At 44.6% G+C, this 20215-nt stretch overlaps 1 protein-coding gene across 12 annotated transcripts in view; it reads right to left on the bottom strand.

Annotated features, from left to right (window-relative positions):
- Positions 1 to 20215, bottom strand: part of Palm2akap2 (PALM2 and AKAP2 fusion) — a 461803-nt gene that overhangs the window by 10766 nt on the left and 430822 nt on the right. For 10 of the 12 annotated variants that reach the window (XM_063260993.1, XM_005000963.4, XM_063261014.1 and 7 more), the window contains 2 exons: positions 17781 to 20190; positions 3012 to 3190 (listed from right to left, as the gene is read on the bottom strand). In XM_063260993.1, the coding sequence (XP_063117063.1) occupies positions 3012 to 3190; positions 17781 to 20190 (2589 nt within the window). The remainder of the gene's footprint in view (positions 1 to 3011; positions 3191 to 17780; positions 20191 to 20215) is intronic. The other 2 variants (XM_063261006.1, XM_063260999.1) reach the window with 1 other exon arrangement.

A 20215-nucleotide genomic window follows, 5' to 3' on the forward strand; every position in this document is an offset into this window, starting at 1 on the left:
AAATATTCCTTATCACTGACCTTCCTTTTTACCCGTTGCAAAATGAGGAAACCATCCACAGATAGGTTAGTCCTGTCAGCACAGCAATCACTGGGTAGACATTCCAAGAAAGCTGTGGTTTCGTGTTCCATGCGCTGTCATTTGCTGAGACCTTCAGTAACCACTGTGTCTCCAGCAGGACAGAAAGACGATTTAGGGTGTGACAGAGATCATCGAACGTCTTGCAGCTTCGCTCACACTATTCCCTGGCCAGGATTTCGTGAGCCAGGGGCCTTCTGTTCTGGTCTGCATATGACTTTTCCTAGAGTTGGAAAACTGTAGGGAGCTGTGCACAGGACTCCAAACACCATCAGTGTCTGAAGCTGAGCTGATGGCAAGGATCGCTTTTCTCAGTGCTTTTAGCGCAAGTTTCCCAGTAAAACCAGGCCTGGCTTCACGTGGGCGCCTTCTCTTTTTCTGGGCCTCATAAGACTGCCTAATGCGCCCTACTATTTACACAGCCCTGCTGTCTGTTCTCTTAGTCTGCCTTCTCTTGGGAATCACAGCAAATGAGAATTCTTTTCATTCAACTTACAAAACTTGTTCTTTAGGCCGCTGTGCTCTCTCTTGCATGGCAGCCACCCTCGTGCTACAGGGTGTACTTCTGCTTTTATTTGGCCCAAATCATTGTGCAGAAGCAAACACACAAACAATCTCATGGTTTCTTTACGAAAGGGTTCCGATCCTGGGAGGGCACCCACAGGGCTCTCAGGCATGGTTTCTAATCCTGTGTGCCCTCCTGGAGATCGTGTACTATCTCCAGCAAGGCGCGCAGAAATTACTTTACCTTTAAGAAAATTACCGTTAGTGTCTAGGAATAGGATCGGGAAGTCAGTTACACAATCCTTTTGTAGAGGGGATAATTAAAGAAAAATGGGGGAGGGATCACAGAAAAGCCAGGGGGGAAAAAGGAAGTTTGTTCATCCCTACAGGTAAACTTCGATACACGTTCCAGTGATTGACATGGATACAAGAGAAAAGACCTTGTGTGTTAGAAGGACTGGGAGACAAGCTAAAATGGCTCTGAAATTAAGTCTGGCTGATGATCACAGAGTCGCTTTAGAAGTAACAGTGTATTTTTGAAGTTGGATCTCATTTAAAAAGGAGATTTAGTAGAGAGACTGATAGTTTTTGCTCTACTCCTAAGAATTAATGTATTTATCTTGTAGTACCAAGGACTGAACCTAGGGTCTTCACCCTAAACCACATACTCAGTCCTTGTTTCATTTCTTATTTTGAGGCAGTGTCTTACTAAGTCACTAGGTTATTCAGGCTGGGAATGAACTTGGCAGTTCTCCTGCCTCAGCCTACCAGAGTGAGGAGATGGGATTACATGTCCCACAGAACACTTGATTCTACTTACTGCAATGTAAGCAACAGTTAAACATCAAATTCAAGACCAAGAGATAGTAACCACTTGATTAGGTAGTAGGTTTCTATCTTACCTAAAATGCCTATTGTTTTAGACTAGGAAGTTACCTCTTCATAGTTATTTAAATCCTGACTCCACACAGCTCATGAATACAAAGAGGAAATCCCAACTCAGGGGCTCGGCTAGTTCTTTCCCCTCCACACTCAGCCACCTTCCAGCAAAGCTGGTAATGCATCCGTGGGAGGGAAGAAGTAACACACAGCACTGCACTTCCGAATGACCAGAGGCAACCAAACACACCTAAAGGTGAGCTCTGTACCAAAGAAGGGCTAGCTCGGGTGGCTCCGTGGGTAGGACATGTCCCGCAGCTCAGGAAGCACAGCCGGCACCCCACCGTTGATGCCCAGAGGAAATGTCTATGGCAACCAAAAAGGGCCAGGCTCCGTCCCAGTATGAAATACAGAGAACCAACTGGAAGCCCTCCAGCCTTGCATGCCAGCCTCGCCACTGCGCCAGGCAGGCTGGGACTAACGCAGGGACAGCTGGGAGACTCCCTGCAAGCTGGCAGGCTGCTCTATCCTTGTGTGCTTACTTTCTGCCTTTCTTTACCACCAAATATTTTGAAAGCAAATTGCAGTGTCCGGCTTCAACTCTAGAGATCCATTGCTTATCCAGCCGGGATTTGACAGGCAGTTAAGTCAGCATGACCCTTCTATGAAGTGTTCAAGTCTAAGACGGCCAGACAGTTTGCCAACCAGACAGGAGGCATTTAAGAGTGAAAGGGGATGTTATTCACAATCATACCAGACCACAGGCCTAAACCAGGATCTGGCCTGGATAAATGCAGCAGTGTCCCAATCCAAACTATTTGTCCCCTGATGTTAGTTACTGGGGGAAGGGAGGGATGACTTTGATGAATGCTCTGAGACTGATGCCAGAGCCCCTGGGGTGCTGGCATGAAACTCTGAGGCTCACCCAGGCTCTAGGGACCGTGTGCAGCAACTCTGAGGTCTCTTGCTGGACAAAGAAACCACAGAGCAGATGATGCTTCCCTAGTTCATGTGAGCACCACGTGAGAAATCCTGGGGTTTAGGGGTAGCCATGTGGTTTTAAACTGTCATTTCCGATGTCTTTTTTCTGCCAAACTACACACGTGGGCTTGGAAACAGGCCAGAACACACTTAGCCTTTTGAGCACTGGGTAACATTTATAAAGATTGCCACAAAGGAGATTTTGAAGGAGCAGCATTTCATTGTTCTCCAGAAATAAAAATTTTCTACACAGCAGGCCTGAAGAAGCTTCCACAGTGTTCCTGGCCTTCATTGTTGGGTGCCTTTGCATATGGTCTTTCTAGCCACCAAACTTCTCAGCTACCAACCTTGTTAGTGGGCTTGAGCTGTCCTAGGCACCCAAAGGACAGATCATTGCATGGTTGACACTGTCAAGAGCTCCAGGCACGTTAAATCACACATTTGAAAACTGGTTTTGAACCCACAATGCTGGCCAGACACCTGCATACACATCCATCCCTGACCTGCAATACCACTAGCCACACAGACCGTCACCTTCAGAGGATTGAAAGGAAAGGAGGAAAACTTACACTACTATCATCCATTCTCTCACGCCTTTTAGATTTGTGTGTCTCATAGTCTTCCATGAGGGTCTGCATCAGATTCTTGGGCCGCTGGGTTCCGGCAGCCTCTTCGGGGGTTAAGTCAGGCTGCGAGCTGGGGCCTTCAGTTGTGGGGGATGGAGGAGGTTTGACTTTCTCTATTTTCCCTGAAACAACACGAAGAGAACACCCTTTCTAAGCTTTGTTTGCTCATGACCGCTTTTGGAAAGAAGAGAAAACTGGTGGGGGAAAAAGCAACTTCTGACATCAAAAGTGGTTCCAGCAGGATGGGTAGACACAGACTATTTTATTACAGGAAACAAAACCGTTAAGGAAAATGCAGTCACTCAACAAAGACCTCGAAGACACTGGTTCCGAAAAGTCAGTCAGATCAAACAGGCCTGACAGGTACTTTGCACTCATGCATCAGACTATGGCTCCAGCTGCTTCAGAGAGACATATTCTATCACGGATCAGAGAGTTCAACTGTCAGAGGAGGTGGTGGTGCTCTGGAGCCTTAGAGACCCACTTCTTACAGATGCAGCAACTGAGTTCCACCGAGAGAAGTCTGTGCTGAACAGAAGTCACCAGAGCCAGGGATGGTAGCTGGCCTTCCCAGCCTCCTCCGTCCTCTCCCACAGGTGGCCAATGTTCAGCTGACCTGCAAAGGCTTTCTGCATGGACACACAGCATTTCAAAACCTTTGGGTAAGAGTGAGGCTTGTTTGTTCCCAGTCACCAGTCTTACGTTCACCAATTTCATTCATTTTCCTTACCTGGTGGAGTCCTGAAGGTATCTGACTCTGAGGTCTTCCCAAAACTTAAGAAAAAAAAAAATACCAACAAAGACAGTAGAGAGGTGAGTGGCAGCCATGGAATGGCATGAGGTTAGCTCTTGAGATGCCCTTCAGGAATTCTTAGGGTGAGCAGATGAAGCCAATGGTTAGTTAGACCGTGGTGAGGGGACACTGGGTACTATTGCAAAGAACACCTACATCCTTCTCTTCTGGGAAGTGCCTGGCCTTGGCTTCAGGTCTGCCAAGGGGCAAGTTTTAGTACCACAGAGACCCAAGAGCACCTCTGGGAAGGTGCAGTAGTCATGATTTTTCTGACCACGCCCTTTGTGAGTGTCTTAGCTGCAGTATGCAACAAGCACGGTAGAGAAGCTATCCAAAATAAATGGATCCATTCAAGCCCAGAAGTTTGGACACTGCTAGGGGATATTACAGCCTCACTTGATCCCTTTCAGTTCCAACCTAAAGGAGACTCAAGCATCTTGTCCAATACTGCTCACCTGGCCTCTGCCTGACAGCAGGAATCACAAGCGAAGCCAGAGTCAATGCCTCTGTGTAGATGGTGGGCACAAGCTCCTTCTGATAGGAGCTAAAAAGCCTGCTTTTAATTCCTATTTTTCGATTAACAATCAGTAATTCATCATTTATTGTGTCATTTTAATCTTGCACTGATCAACTATATTCTTCAAGTTTTAACATCCACAGGGGTTTTGAAAGGAGTCATCCTTGTGTTGGAATATTTTACTATTCTTTTTCTGAGACAAGGTCTCACTACGTAGTTCAGAGTGGCCTCGAATTCACTATATAGCCCAGGATGGCTTTGAATTTGCAGCAATACTTTTGCCTCAGTCTCCCAAATGCTGGCATTATAGACATGTGCCACCATACTTGCCTAAATTTAATATTTAGAACAGAAAGCATCCAGTGAGTCTACCTATTATCTAGTTGGAGTCTCAGAGAACATTGCTACAGAGCCAAAATAAACGATACTTTCCTGTGACTTCTTTATACCATTTTGCAGCACTTCTAAGAGCAGAAATAGACACCAAGTTGCCCGGCTGATTATCATCATTTTCCACTTGACCTCTTAAGTGTTTAGATCATCTCTCATCAGTTGCACTCCTAGAAAGCAGAGCCTGGATGCTCTGTTCCATACCTTACACACACAGCATTGGGCTTCACAGTACTCTATTTATGCTTTTCTGAAAGCCAGTTTTGCATGCTGACATACCTGGTAGTTATAGCACCTACTTTTCCAAACTATAAAATCACCTGAAAACATGCACCCTTGCACCGTAAGGACTTGTCTTATTTTATATGGGTACAGACCTTTGGGATAGGGTCTTGTCCATTATGGTCACTGCCGGACACCAACAGTAACCAAGGTCTGAGGCCAGATGCAGAAGTCGATGTGTGTTGTGTAAACCAGTATATGCATTACAAAACATGCATAGTGAATGCTTGTGAATTAGGACAGAGTTCCCACAGGGGATCTGGAGAAAGAGCTCAAATGTCTTCACCAAAGCACATGGCCTAAAATATCCTATAGCCACAAAACTACAGACTCAATGGTTTTGCATTAGTAATACGGCATTTCAATTTCATTTATAGCCTTCACATCATTTAATCCTTACAGTGACCTTGTGATATATTTAGGGTGGACATCATGACACCCGAGAATGGCTTACACCATGTAGGCTCACGTGCTAATTCCAGAATTATCTGGCGCACAAACCCAGTGTCGATCATGGCTATATTAGATGTTGGGGATATATGGTAAAAGCAAGAGAGTTATAAAGAGCACAAAAAGTTACTACAGAGGAGTGATCAGCTATTAAACTTTAAAGACACTTCTTGCTAGACAGGGTCTCACTCCCAACCCTGCCTCAGCTTCCAGAGTGCTGAGTATTACAGGTGTGCACCACCACACCCAGCTCTCCTGCTGATTTCTTACTCTGGAAAAAAAAAAAAAATCCCTTGAGCAAGTGTTAGCAGTGACAACCACCAAAGATTGTAGGAAGACCTTTTATGCAGTAGCTGCCTCCATAGAGAGGGTGGCTTTGAGGCTTTGAAAGAAAAAGCTTCAGGTAACGAGGTCCACATCAGAGCCTCAGGGCAGATGTCACAGGCATTGTGCGTCATTCCAGACTCCTGACCATCGGTCTGGTCAGTACTGGGGAAGACTAGCTTAGTCAGCGCCCTCTGCTGGGCTCTGTAATCTCACACTGTCCTGACTCATGGGTGGGTCAAATCATGTGCAAAGGGAGGTATTGTGTGTCAACTTAGGAATCACAGACAACTGAAAAGCAGGAGTAGGATCTGGTCCTCACCTGACAGCTTCCTCAGAGGAGCTCCTAAGCTTGCCACCTATGGTCTTTCCAGTTAGGGAAGTGAGAGACCTCCGTGCACCTTCCCCACCTGCAGACCCTGCAGACATCACCACTGTTTGGGTCTCAGAGATCAGCACAAGAATGTGATGTCAGTGGCCCATGCAGAGATCTGAGAGGTCAGTTACATTTGCCTTCAGCCCCCCCCCCCATAGGGCCCTCTCAGAGTTCTTTGGCCTGGAGCACACTCCCTGTTAGAGCCCTCAAACAATGCCGGTTGTCTTTAGTGCATGTTTCTCTTTGCTCTGCTGCACATCTCTTGCAGCATTTCCCTAATAACAGCAGCTTCCACTTCAGCTTTCCTCCAGCAAACTTTGCTCTTATATTGGTTTATTCACCTGGTGAATGATTCTATGGCTGATGATGCCAGAAAGTAGCCTGCATTTTCAATGATTAACACTGTGCCCTCCGATTTCTCACCTGGACTAAACACTCTCCAGAAGGGCTGTCTTAAAGAAGGGCAGTCACTGTGTCTGGGAAACACCATGAGCAGACCATGCAGTGTAGCTCTGAAAGCCTCAATCTCATTTACTGTGCAGGGAGAAGAGGTAATGTGACCTCTACAATAGCCACAAGGACACAACAGAACAAAGACTTGCGGAGGAAGGGAAACACTGAGTTTGTTTCATAAACATGATTCTGTTCAAACTATTCTATTTAATTTTAGACCAAAGGTTTTGAAGGTGTTTGAGGATAAGCAGCTCTACTTGGCTGGGTTAATTCTAAAGTAATGTTTCCAAAACAGTGTCCTATTATCTTATCAATGTGGGAAAGAGCGAGAGAGAGAGAGAGAGAGAGAGAGAGAGAGAGAGAGAGAGAGAGAGAGAGAGAGAGAGAGAATTATATCCATATCTAAAATAATTCTGGTTTTGGTGCTGCTATGATTATGAATCTGTAACACAAGAATATAGGTACAGCATTTCTCAAATTTATTTAACCAGAGAACCTCACTTCATGGAATTTCTATTATTATCTGCTGGCACAAGTTCAGCTGATAATTATGTATGAACACAAAATTTACGGACAAGAAATTGTACCACAGCATTTAAAAATGATATTCCTATAGGAAAATGGTTACATGAGTTGTCTCTCATTCGGACGATAAAAGTTGTTTAGCCATTACAAATTATGTTTCAGACTCTGAAATTTAGAGGATAAATTAAGGTAAGGAAAATACTCAAAATAAATTAAGAGAAAAAGCAAGTCACAAAAGCAGGATGTACTGTGGGGGTTTAGGGCACAGGCTCCAGAGCCAGGGTGCATGGGTTCAAGTCCTAGTTTGCCACTTACTAGCTTTGGGAACCTCGTGTGACATGTGGTAACACTTAAATCAGTATCTGACAATATGTAGTTGGCAGAATAATAGTGTCCTCAAGGGTGTTCAACTCCTAATTCCCTAAACCTATGACTATGATGCCCTAATAAGAATTTTGTAAATGATTAAGTTTAGCTAGTTGGGGAGAACATAAGAGACACAGAATCTCCTGAAGATGCTGCGTTGCTGGCTTTGGACATGGAGGAAGTGGTCATGGGCCATGGGTGTGGGCAACATGGAGAATCAAGGGAAGTGAACGCCTTGATTTTAGCCGTGTCTGAGTCTTCTCGGGCTGCCACACAACCACCATACCATATACCATGTGGCCTAAGCAACATTTATTTCCAGATCAAAGTGTCATATGTGTGGCTTCTAGTGAGAGGTCTCTTCCTGGCTTGCAAACAGCTGCCCTCTCACTGTGTCCTCAAGTCATGGGGAGAGAGACCAAGCTCTCTCGTGTCTCATCTTACAAGGGCACTAATACCTCCCACTTCATCCAACCTAATTACCTCTCCGAGGCCACATTTCCCCATACTACCACACTAGAGCTTCAACATGTGAATTTGGAAGGGACACAATTCGGTCCATGGCAGGCACACTTCTTACTTCCAGTCTGTAAAACTATAAGATAATAAATAGAAATATAAATCCTATGACCTCCCATGGGTATCTGTTCATGAGGATAATCTAGAAAGGTAAGCTGATATCTCTGGTTATATAGGATGACTCACTTTTTATTTTTATTTTCCAATTTTTTTCCTACAAGTACAAGCTTATTCATTTCAAAATGCAAAACAAGCTCAAATTTTTAAATATAAATTAGCCCATGCTGAGAAAAGGGGATAAACCTGCTTTATTTACTGAGTCTTAAATATTGGTATGTTTGCAGACCTTCCCGCCTTCCCAGGGAGCACAGACTCAGACATTCAGAAATCCTCTGCTCATCTTACCACAGTGGTGTCTACAGACTGCAGCATTGTGGAGCAGACTGAGGAGTGCGGAAGGTGGCAGATCCCATTCCAAGTTAGCCACTGCCGCCTCTCACCATGCATGGGAAAGCAAACCTGGAAGTGTGGCTTTGCTGTTTTCTGTTTATTTATGAGAAGCAACTAAGCCACTTTCTGGCCCGGAGAAAACAAGTCTTGCCTTGGCTGAGTTCGGGGATCTCCCTTGGGCATGTGTGGTAGCTGTGTTGGGGACAAGGGGCAGAGGAAAGAATCTGAGATTCCTCCCACTCAGGGAAACTCAAGAGAGGGCTGGTTGTGCTCAGAACACTGCTGGGGGGTCATTACCAGCTGCCCAAATCCTCCTTCTGCAGGGACAGGTCTAACTCCGAGAATATTGATTCCAAAGTTTAGATGTGTGTGTGTGTGTGTGTGTGTGTGTGTGAAGCAACAGTTTAGATTTGGGTTATCATTATACTCCATATGCATGGATTCTGAGGTCTTCACTCAATGGTCTTTTGTTTCTGCATTTCTCAAAGAAAAAGAAAAAGCCATCACCCACTCGTATTTAAAAACCAAACCAAACTGAACAAAACACCCACCAGATGACGTGCCTCGGCCCAGGCCTCTTTCAGTGACCTCCTTTCTCCACATGGCAGTGGGGAAGGCTTGTAGACATCTCATGTGATTCACAGGTCCCCAGCAAGTGAGGCTCTCCCTTGCATTTTAAATTGCTTTTCTAGTCTGTTCCAGGGTGCATACACTTGGGCCATTCCAACTGTGACCCAGAGGCCATCCCTCTTTGCTTTTGAAGGCTCCAGGATGAACGAGTGTGAAGTAAATCTTGAGATCATAAACCTAGCGAGAAGGAGAAACACCCTGCCCAGTGAAACAAATCTGAGAAACTGCTAACTACGATAAGTTCAGGTAAGTTAGTATGCGGATTTTTGTTGTTTTGTTTTTGGAGCTAGGGTTTCACAGAGTTGCCCAGGCTGGCCTCCAATTGGAGACCCTCCTACCTCAGCCTCCTGAATTAGTGGGGATTATAAGTGAGCACCATGACTCCAGGCTAAATCAGGGTTTTATGTAAACTGCTGAGATTGGGTTTGCTCTATGAGTGCCACAGAAAGATGATGTTAGAAATATAGAGCTTGGCTTCTCCAGGGAAAGCTTAGTTTAAGATTAAAAAAAAAAAAAAATTAAAAGTCGATTTAAAAATCGGCATGAAGATCATGGTGAAAAGCAAGCTCAGACTAAGATCTTTTTTATTCAGTAGATTTCTACCAACATAGTAAGTGTTGGTTGTGCAAGGAGGGGAGGGACATTTTCATGGTATAATGTCACTGTCACCCAACACACTGAAGCAAGGATTTTGTCACTCTAGTTTATTAAATCACAGCTGACAACTGAAAACTTATTGCTGAACTCAGGTTATGTAAGAAATTTTAATTCTATAGAAATAACTGAAAAAAACTCTAACTAGGAATAGAAAGTAATTTTACAATGCATGTTCGGTTATGTATTTCAGATTCACAGCTGCTGCAGGAGAATAACTCATAAGTAATTCTGCCAGTGCTTTCTAGGACTTTCATTAAAACCTGACAGCAATTGTAATAACTACTCTTACTTTTTTTTCTTTTGTGTTTTTTTAATGGATTTTTTTGTTTTTCAGGTTTGATGCTGAGGACCGAACCCAGGCTTCCAGCTTGCTAGGCAAGCGTTCTACCACTGAGCCAAATCCCCAGCCCCATAACTACTCTCATCGGAAATATTTTATGTATTACAAAGTGCCTAAAGCTTTTTTTATGTGTGTGTGAGGCTTTTACTATTTTATTCCCATTTTACTGCTGAGAATACTGAGGTCTATAGAGGTGAATAAGCTAATCACAGAGTCAGCAAGCAACATAGTCCAGAACTTAACCCTAGTATGAGTCCAGGGGACTGACAGTCACACTTAGCACCTATTCTCCTTGACCAGTTTTTTACCTACAGAATGAATTTATATTTGAGTAAGAAGAAATAAAAAAAAAGAGACTGGTTATATCCACGGTGTCACATGCACACAAGTTTGGAAATGTTTATCAAAGCTACAGGAAATAAAATATCACTAATAAACTACAGATGTATTCTTCGGGGCTCTTGTGTTCTGACCAGCGTGCAGTATCTGAAGACTCCTCTACCCTGTTCTTTTCACCTCTGCTCTGACCCCAGTCTTCCACCTCCTAGGCAGAGGCTTATTCACAGGGATCAAACAGATGTGAAGGCCAGCCTACTTGGGAAGTACACAGCAAGTAACTAGCTAGCGAGGGAAGCATTCATATCCTGCCCTGGCTCCAGCAGTCACAGGGGACATCCTGCCCCTTAGTCTGGCTTTGATTAGCTCCCTTTCTTACCGGGGATATTATAAGATTTAGGTCCTTTGATTCACTTCCTCTTTGTCAGTCCAAGAGTATGTATTTTCTTTGTACGTGGTTGGGACTGATTCTTCAGAAGGCACTCTTCTAACTTGGAGCGTGGAGTAGGAAGAACAAACGTCACACCCCCAGCAAGGCATGGGCACCAGCAGGAGCCACCCCAGATCTATCAGAAAAGCCAGCACAATGGGCAGAAACAGCAGAACCTGCTTACACAGAAAAGAATTAATTTGGTGGGGAAAAGGGTCTGCTTTTTTTAAAGCCCTACTGCCCAAAAGCCATGACCACAGGCTTGTCACGGAAGCCCCCGTCTTCTCAGGAGCAGGGCTGATGAGGTTTAACCATGACGATTGCCCTTTTTAACCCTCTGAAGGTAGTGTCCAAAAGCAATCTTGCACTTTTAAGCCCCATTTTCATTATACACTCTGGTCTTCTGCCAAACACATTTTCAGTGTAGGTTTTGTCTATAAATCGTTTTCCAAATGGTGTTCCTTTTTAAGGAACATATTTTCTAGGTTCAAATAAGAGAATTCAGGGAGGTTCTTTCTTGGAAATGAAAAGAGAAGGTGGTTATGATACTCAGTGACTACCAATTAATTCAGTAGACCTTGACCTTCCTACGTCAAACACATTCATGTTCAGCTGATGAAGTGGACATTTGTCCTTTCTTGCCCTCAAATTGAGATATTTATTCCTTGTTTGGATACCCAGTTCTTTCAAAGAAATCAAGGAATGAGCCCATTTCAGGAATAAATGGCTGAGCTTCCTCCTGGGAAAAGAACTTTCATGAAGAACTCACCAGAGCACTCCCGGGAGACCATCTGCTTACCTCTTAGGGCAGCATTAGCAACTCTGCCTGCTTACAAGTGAGGCAGTGGAACTCAGCTCTGGATGCATCGAGGAGACTAAGAAAGGCTAACAGGAAAGGTTAGCGTTCAGTCACTGTGGGCTGGAGAAGGGGCACCTCACAGGACAGGCGCACCAGAGGCCCACGGGAGGCTGGGGGAAATAGTACAGATTCTGGGAGCAAGTGAGGCTGGATTTAAAACCAGGCTCTACCACTTCCTTGCTCAGTGACTCTGACCAACTTAATCTCCTTGGGCTCTTGTGTTAATTCTTTGAACAAGAAAAATATTATAGGTTCACAGCTTATTAAGTTTCTTTCCAAAATCCAAAAAAGACTGAAAAACTAACTTTTTTCATAACTTATTTGACAATAAAACCTGACATGAGGCTGGTAGTATTTATTTATTCCATCTATTATAACTAATTACTCCTAAGTTTTACAGCAGAAATTTAATTTATTGACAGGATGCTGCCCCAGAACTTGCCAGTTGTGTCAAATAATAATATACGCATAAAAATATCTGCATTACATTATATTTCTGAATAATAGTATTGTCACTTTGTGACTTTTCTAAAGTCAGGGTGGAGAAATCTGAGTCCAGAACTATGTTAAACATTCAGATTATTTTTATTAGATCTTAGTGGACTGTTGGGACGATTAAATGAGAAAATAAGAAAAATGTGTGTGAAATAATTAATATCGGACATTAACTTAAGGTCTTGATAAGTCATAGCTACCATGATTAGACTGTGTCACCACAGAATGTACAGAAAATAAAACAGCTGACAATAGCTATCTGTTGCACATTTCACATAAAGCTCTAGTTAGCTTCACACAACCAAAGGAGCCCTCACAAGCTGCAATTAGGGCCTGCCAGACTCCCCAAAGAAGCCCTCTTCTACCTGGGCTGCAATGGACTCCTTCTATCAGTGGCTGACAGAGTCTTCTACTGGAAACCAATAAAACTCAGCTTCATCTGGCTTTAATTAATCATGTAACAGGCCATCAAACTCCATTTCATGAATATGGTGCTGATGTTTGCCCATATTTTTTTCTAAGACCTCCTCTGTGATATTTGAAGAAGGAGGAAGCGGGAGGTAGACCCCGTTGATAATCTTTGTAACAGTGTGAGCACCACCTCCCATGGAATTTGAGTCCAAACTGACAGCAGTAGTCAATATTCCCTATAAAATTTCATTTTTATAAGATGTATAATGACCGCATCTTTTTACTAAGTGACATATGCAGACATTCCAATCAAGGGGGCTTAATATCCTCACCTTCTCTTTAAATTATATGCCTTGCTAGACCAATCAGCATCTAACATGAAAACAGAAACTATTTCAAGAGACACAGCTAATCATGACCTAATGAGTTTCTCTGACACACTTAGAACATGGAAGTGAAACCAGGATATCTAAGAATATACACAGGCACTAAGGCGAAAGCTGCCTGTTGGCAACCCCTAACATAAGAAGATACTTAAAAGGTCTTAAACTGTAACTTCAGTAAAAATGTTTGGGTAGCCCTCTCCTCCCAGTTCTCTCCTCAGAGCAGTTTTACAGCAGTGTGTGGGTTTCCCTTTATTCCTACTTCTAAGTACCTCAGCAGAGAGCTCACATGTGAGGAAGTTTTCAAAATGGCGGCGTGCCTTCAGAAGCACTTGTACATACAAAGAGCTCAGCCCAATTCCATGTAATGGACCTATGGAACTAAGAAGACTTTTAGACTATCAATTCATGGAAGAAGGAAGGACAGCTCAGAAATGTGTAAAGAAAAATCAGCCTTAGGAAAGCCGTCCATGGTTTCCAGCTGATCACAGAGTAAATATGACAGATGCAGATCTTTGTTGTCTGGCTCCAAATCATTCTTTTGCTTTGTTTGAATGTCCTCATTTTCCTGGTCTAGCCTTTGAAAAAATGCCTCAAGTACACTAAGTTCTCTGTTCTTTCTTAGCCTCCCTAGGTGTCCTTTCCACTGGCACCACCTCTCCCTACATTCTCAGTCCAACTTCTCCCCTACTTCACAGTTTGGATGGTAGTTTCCCAAAAAGGTAAGACTTTCCCTGTCCTATAAGGGAGGTGATCTTCCCTATTCAGTGCGCCTGAAGGTCTCCATGTTTCTGTCATAAAAATCACCATGTTAGACCAGGAATTAGCTTAGTGGTATAAGTGCCTGCCTGGCAAGTGCAAGGTCATGAGTTTGATCCCTGGTACCAATAAATAAATAAAAATTTTTAAGAATCACCATATTTGTTGATAACATTTCACAGAGAGACTGTGCAGTTGTTCATCTCTGTACCAACAAATATCACTCAAATTCTAGGTGAAACTTCTTCCTTCAAAAGTCACATAAGAACCAAGAAGACAGAATGTCCAGATAATGGGATTTTGAAAATAACTATGTCATTTTCAAATGAGAACTCCTATTTTTTTTTATATCAGCAATCAAAGTCATGATCTCGCACTTGACAGGCAGGCACTGCGCTGTTGAGTTATATCCCAGCCGTATCATTTCATTTTTAGTAGCGAAAAAAACTAAAAGCAAAAACAAATATCTTTCCAGCACTCAGGGAATGGATTCTATGTCTAGATATCAATAGGAAGAATTATGACATCTCTCACATCACTTCTTGCTCTCAGTGAATTATGTTTACGTTAAGAGTTTAGGATTCCAGGATGTCACCAGCATGATTTCTTCCAGAGAAGATATCAGAAATTATATTTTTCATCACATAATATTATATCATCAATCTGAGTCACACAGCAAACCAGCTGAGTCACTTCTTCTGGCAGGAAATTCAAATAGTGCAAAAGGGACTTAGTAATATCTCATTCACAAAACCAAACTTGGAGCCAAGCAGTTCTGGCCCTGGACATGAATTGTTCAGTTTGGCTGCCTAGGAGTAATATGTCAGCTTCCTCCTTGATCATAAACTTGGAGGGTGGCTGGCCAAGCAATATGCCAAAGGTTTCCAGGCATGGAGAGAGAAAATTTGCACTTTATACGTAGCTTCTTTCTTTCTAGCTCATAAATCTGGGAATTCATGGCATCTCCTTTAAATGTTGTAGTGGAAAAATCGTTCTCTGGGTGGATAAGGGAGAGGAGCACAGCATTAGCAAAGAGAGAAGCTCTGAGAAAATTGGTACTAGGTTGTGGATGCCAGGAGCAAACCCTGGGACCCTGGCTCCTTTTAAGGCCAACTTAATCCTGGTGAGTAAGACAGACAGACAACAGCATGTAGGAAGCTAGGGAAAAGTATTAAGATGTCTTTATACTAGCCTACTGTTTATGTGTTGGAAGTAAAGTCAGGGCAACATGGTGAGGCCTTCCATTAGGAAATAAAGTAGAGAAAACCAAGAATATCCTCTGCTATGATCTGAATACAGGCATCCTTTCTACCTCTCCTCTGTTCACATGTTGGAGCCTACTTACCAATGTGATGATGTCAGAAGGTGGGGACCTTTGGGAGTGATTGATCACAAGGACTGAGCCCTCCTGAATGGGACTAGCTGCTTTCTTCCCTTCTACCATGTGAAGACACCAAGAGTAGGTGTCATCCATGAACCAGGAAACAGGTCCTCACTAGACATCCAATCTGTGGGCGATCTCTTGTCTGATTTGAAGAAGGTTTGGTAATAAAATATGAGAGCTAGGTAGAAAGAACTAGCTGTCAGTGGAAACCATGGTACCCGTCTTCCATGGGCACAGAGGAGCCGAGATGCCCATAGACCTTGCCTCCATCCGTGAGACTGCAGGCTCCTATGCAGGCTCTTCAGCATCATTTACTTGTGCAGCTGGTTCTCCAGTTTAGGCTGAGATCAAGTGACACAATGACTTTTTTCAGGATAGGACACTCAACTGGCATCTCTGTGCCACCAGCTCAACAAAAAAGTTCCCAGTAAACTTGACAATGAAAAATTTCTGGGAGGATCCAACCTGTCCCTGTTAAGCATGGACAAAAAAACTCGCCTTGAAAATTTTCCTTGTCCCCAGCACTCAGCTGCTTCTATGGCCGGAAAGAAAACCATATCATGAAAGTGCCCGTGTTCTTTCTTTACCTCCTCCCTTCCCTTTCCTTCCTGTACAGCTTATTCTAAAAGCCATTATGTGGGGCTAGATAAGATGGTACTGATAGCAGCAGGGATGCGAGGAGCCACAACAGCCCAGTGGGATTTGCTCGAGCCAAAGCAGGATGGGCAAGGGGGAGCGGTGACCAGCGTGGGGAGCTGGTGCTCAAGGAGCCTAAGGTCAGTACTGGCAAGGGGGATGGTAGTGACCACCCAGAAAGTAATGCTGCTACCCATGTTGATAAGGAAAGCAGAAGATTGGTTACATGTAGGGGTGAGAATGACAGAATAATAAATATATTGAGGATAACAGGAACCAAGCATCTTACAACTAAGAAGATGGTTATACGTGTGGAAAAGGAGATCTTATATTAGGATTTTAGCTTACAATTCAAAGATCTTAGGATGAACTCACGGCTTCTGAAAGAGAGAGAGAGAGAGAGAGAGAGAGAGAGAAAGAGACAGAGACAGAGAAAGAGAATATCTATAATTCAGATCCATTGAAGTTGAAAGTGCCTGAAGTACTGATAATCGAGTAGTAATGAGCACACCTAGCACCCAGAGACTGGTTTCTAAACACTGTTTTCTAATAAAAGGAACAAATGTTCTTTGGAGATATAACTGATTTCAGGATTTGGAAAGTGTAAGATGAAACACTTTCTGATACCAGAAAGTAAGGAGGCACTCAGAATAATTGAGATATCTCAGACAAACACAAAAGTTATCCCAAAAGGAAATCTATGAGGAATAAAGCAAAGATAAAAATAGTAAAAGACATGGATGATTGAATAGTGAGTGTAGTAAGATTTCATGAGGCCACACTGACCTGAGTAGTAGATTTAATGTTTCATAAGAAGTAAGGTAAAGATCACACAGCTCCAAAGTATTACCTCCCAAATATTTATTAATTATAAAAGGAAAATGTAGCTTTTAATCTGAAAACCTTGCAGACTCCCTTAATCAAGTGATCAACAATAATATTAAATGATCAGAGCTAATACCGGTCCTTATTGTAGGGACATGTGTCATATCTACCTGTTGGGATGCAGTGAGGATCAGTATAGATTTTGTTGTGTTCCTACCGAAGATACATAACTTGAAGGTCATCAAATTGAAAGCATTCTCTAAAATTAAGGATGATGTCATTGTAGATTTTATGGAAGCCAAGTGTCAAGATGGAATTAGGATCTACACAGACCAAGTTAAATTCCAACAATTATGCTTCAAGGCAACATTTCTTAAATTATCTCTGATAAAAAAAAAGCCACTGCTGATTCCAAAGTACAGTATGCTTTGCTCAAGGTTAGGCACATGGTCTAAAAAATGCACTGTTAGAGCATTTCATCACTGTATAAATACTTTAAGCATACTTCACAAACTGAGTTGTCTATGATGCCATTAGGTGATGCAGTCTTTTGGGACCACCACTGTACATGCACTCGGAAATGTCCTTAGGATGAAAATGACCATAATTGGTGAGTCAAACTCTAATCACTTAGAAGATGCACAGAAACATCTTCCATGGGACAATCAGCAACACTGAGTTACAACTACCATCCCTGGAAAGGGACCCAGCATCCCAAGGGGGTTAGTAGAACACAGCTCCCCAAATCAGATGGGTGTGTTTAATTCCAGATACTGAGGGTCAAGCCACTGACTCCAGTGTAGTACAGACATGGGCCTACTCCAACAGGTTGGAGCCACAGCTTCTCCCTCAGCCAAGAGGCAGCTTTCCACATAAAGCACGACACTTCTGTGTCATGAGCCAAGCCCAAGACCAAGACAGAATGACAAGCAAGGAACCACTGCATCTGCTGGGAAGTGACAAGCACCATCCCAACTCACACACTTCCAGGGGACACTGACACCCTTTTTGTTGAAACCCTCATGCCAGTGCCTCCTGCCACTCACACAGTGCAGCTCCATGCAGAGACCCGTGAGCAGGACTCAGGTTCCACCTCCTGCATGTGATGAGACCTCTACTTACCTGGAGCGGTTTTGTAGCAGGAGGTTCTGGAGGGCAGCGATGGGGCATTCTTGGTCCTGGGGCTTGGGGTGCTCTGCAGCACTTGTCTCTGCCGCTTCAGTTCTTCTTCCCGCTCCTGGGCAGCTCGAATTTCTTCCTCGATCATGGACAAAGTCCGCTGCTTCCTTGATCTCAGCTTGAAGGGCCCAACCATCACGTCAGATTCTTGAGTGGCCAGGAGGGAGGCTGTGCTTCTCAGCTCAGCCGCCTCTGAATACTTGCTGAAGTAGCCCCCTTCGGGCCTGGTCTCCTCCATGTCAATCGGGCCGCTGGGCTGCACAGCTGGAGGCAGCTGGGAGGGTCCCCTTTCCCTGAGCACCCTGTCTTCTGTGGGTAGATTCTTTGGTAATACATCCCTTTTCTCTTGAACAGGAGAGGACACCTGAGGAGGCTTAAACATGCTCTGAGACTTCTCTGAGCTGGGAGCCCTGGTTTCAGTTTCCTCCAGGGTCACTTCTGGTCCCTGCCGTTCTGCTCCGTCCTTGCTGGTTTGGGGCACAGCCTTGTCCACCTGCTCGGCTATGGCTTGTTGAATGGCATTTTGCACCAGAAGACCGGCCTGATATTCTAAGGAGTCATCCATAGATGGAGAATCTCCCAGGGTAGAAGAAGGGGAATAGAAACCATGATCACTGAATGACTTCGAGACTGCTTCTCGGCCCTCTGAGGGGTTATCCGTTTGTGGAGTCTGAGGCAGAGAGAAATCAGCCAGCGAGTTTTCCTGGAGGGCATTGGTTGTCTCATTGGAGGCCCCACTGTCACTGATGTTGTCCATGCTGAAATCGTTGGACAGGGTCTCCAGGACAGTGGTATCCTGGGACCTCACTGACAACTCATCCAAACCTGAGTCAAGTTCCTCTTGAGTCAAAGAGACATTGACTGATCTTGAAAACTGATCCAAAATCCCATGGTCATCATCCTTGACCACAGTGAGGACAGCACGAGCACTCGTAAACTCTCCGTCCTCTGCCCACAGTTTTGATAAGGGCCCACGTTTGGAGGGCTCACTGTAAGGCCCTTCCTTTCCCTGAGGGGTAGCAGTGCCAGGGCCTCCTCCACCAGACTGGGTCTCTGGCACAATGGATGTTTTCTGCCCCTTGGCCACTGATGCACTGCTGTCTTCCGGAGGTCCCACGACAGAAGCTGGTCTCAGGATGGTTGTTGGCTTGTCTGAATTGATGGACCCCAGAGGCCTGTAGAAAGGCTTGATAGAGAAGAGCCGAGGTGTACTCTGGCCCTTGGCCACTGCTTGCCTGGAATTCTCCATCTGCTGGAACTGTTTGCGCGCTGCTAAGAAGTCGATCTGTTCTGTGACGATGTCTTCTTTTGCATGTTCAGTCCCACTGGGACGTTCAAGAGAGGAAGGTGGCATTGCACAGAGCTGTGCTGGGGGCTGCTGCTGTTGCTGTAGTTGCTGCTGTAACAGTAGCTGCTCCTGCTGTGCCCTCCTCTCCTTGCGCTCCTTGTACTTTTTGTGCGACTCCAGATGTTCCTCATCCAGCTGCTCCTCGATGGTTTTCTCCTGGGGAGGATTCCACCACTTCGCTGCAATGCTAGGATTCTTCTTCACAGCCTGACTCCGGATGAGCTCCCTCCTCTCCTTCTCCAGCTCCAGCATCTCTTCTGAAGGCCTCACTTTCCGGACACAGTACTGCTCCTTCTCTCGTTCATCCTCCTCGAAGAGCTTGGAGGGCTTCTTGTCCTCGTGGAAGGCACGCAGTTCAAACTTGGCCTCCTTCTTCAGCGTGGTGAGTGTGAACTCCCCATCTCGGGAAGAACAGCGGGAGCTGGTGGAGGAGCTGGGGCTCACAGGCGCCTGCAGGTTGTCACCCAGTGTGTCTCGGAGCTGGTCAGGGGAGTGGCCGTTTGCCCTTTCCTCCTCTGCCATGGTGTCAGAGGGGCTTCGACTGAGCTCAATGTGAGGAGGAGCCTGCCTGCCCACTACTGTCTCAGCAGGATCAGGTTGGGTGGCTATATGAGCAGATGGGCTTATGCTGCCCACCAGGATCACTGCACCAGGTTCTGGGGACGCTGTTCCGTTGTAAGTCCCATCCACAGCAGAATCACAGCAGTTGGCCTCCAGCACCTCGTCTAGATATCGAATCTCTCTGGCCACATCATTATCGAGGGATTCTTGGTGATGGGTAAGAAGGCCATTGTGTGGGGGTGAATAGAAAGAGGAAGGGTGGTCCATGGAGTGGGGAGTGGAGGTGATTCCAGGAACACTTTTACTACATTCTGTAACGGGCACCTCAATTTCCATGTTTTTGTGATCTGGGGAAAGAGAGCTGGTAGCAGACTCCAGGAGATGACTGCTGTTGTCTCTCTCGCTTTTTAGTTGGTTAGCATCCTCGGAAAGCTGGGGAGGCTTCTAGAACAAAGAGAAAACAAAAGTC

This window comes from Cavia porcellus, unplaced genomic scaffold (assembly GCF_034190915.1).
Source record: "Cavia porcellus strain 051 isolate PalLab524CR breed Dunkin Hartley unplaced genomic scaffold, mCavPor4.1 scaffold_1, whole genome shotgun sequence".
NCBI classification, from domain to species: Eukaryota; Metazoa; Chordata; class Mammalia; order Rodentia; family Caviidae; genus Cavia; species Cavia porcellus.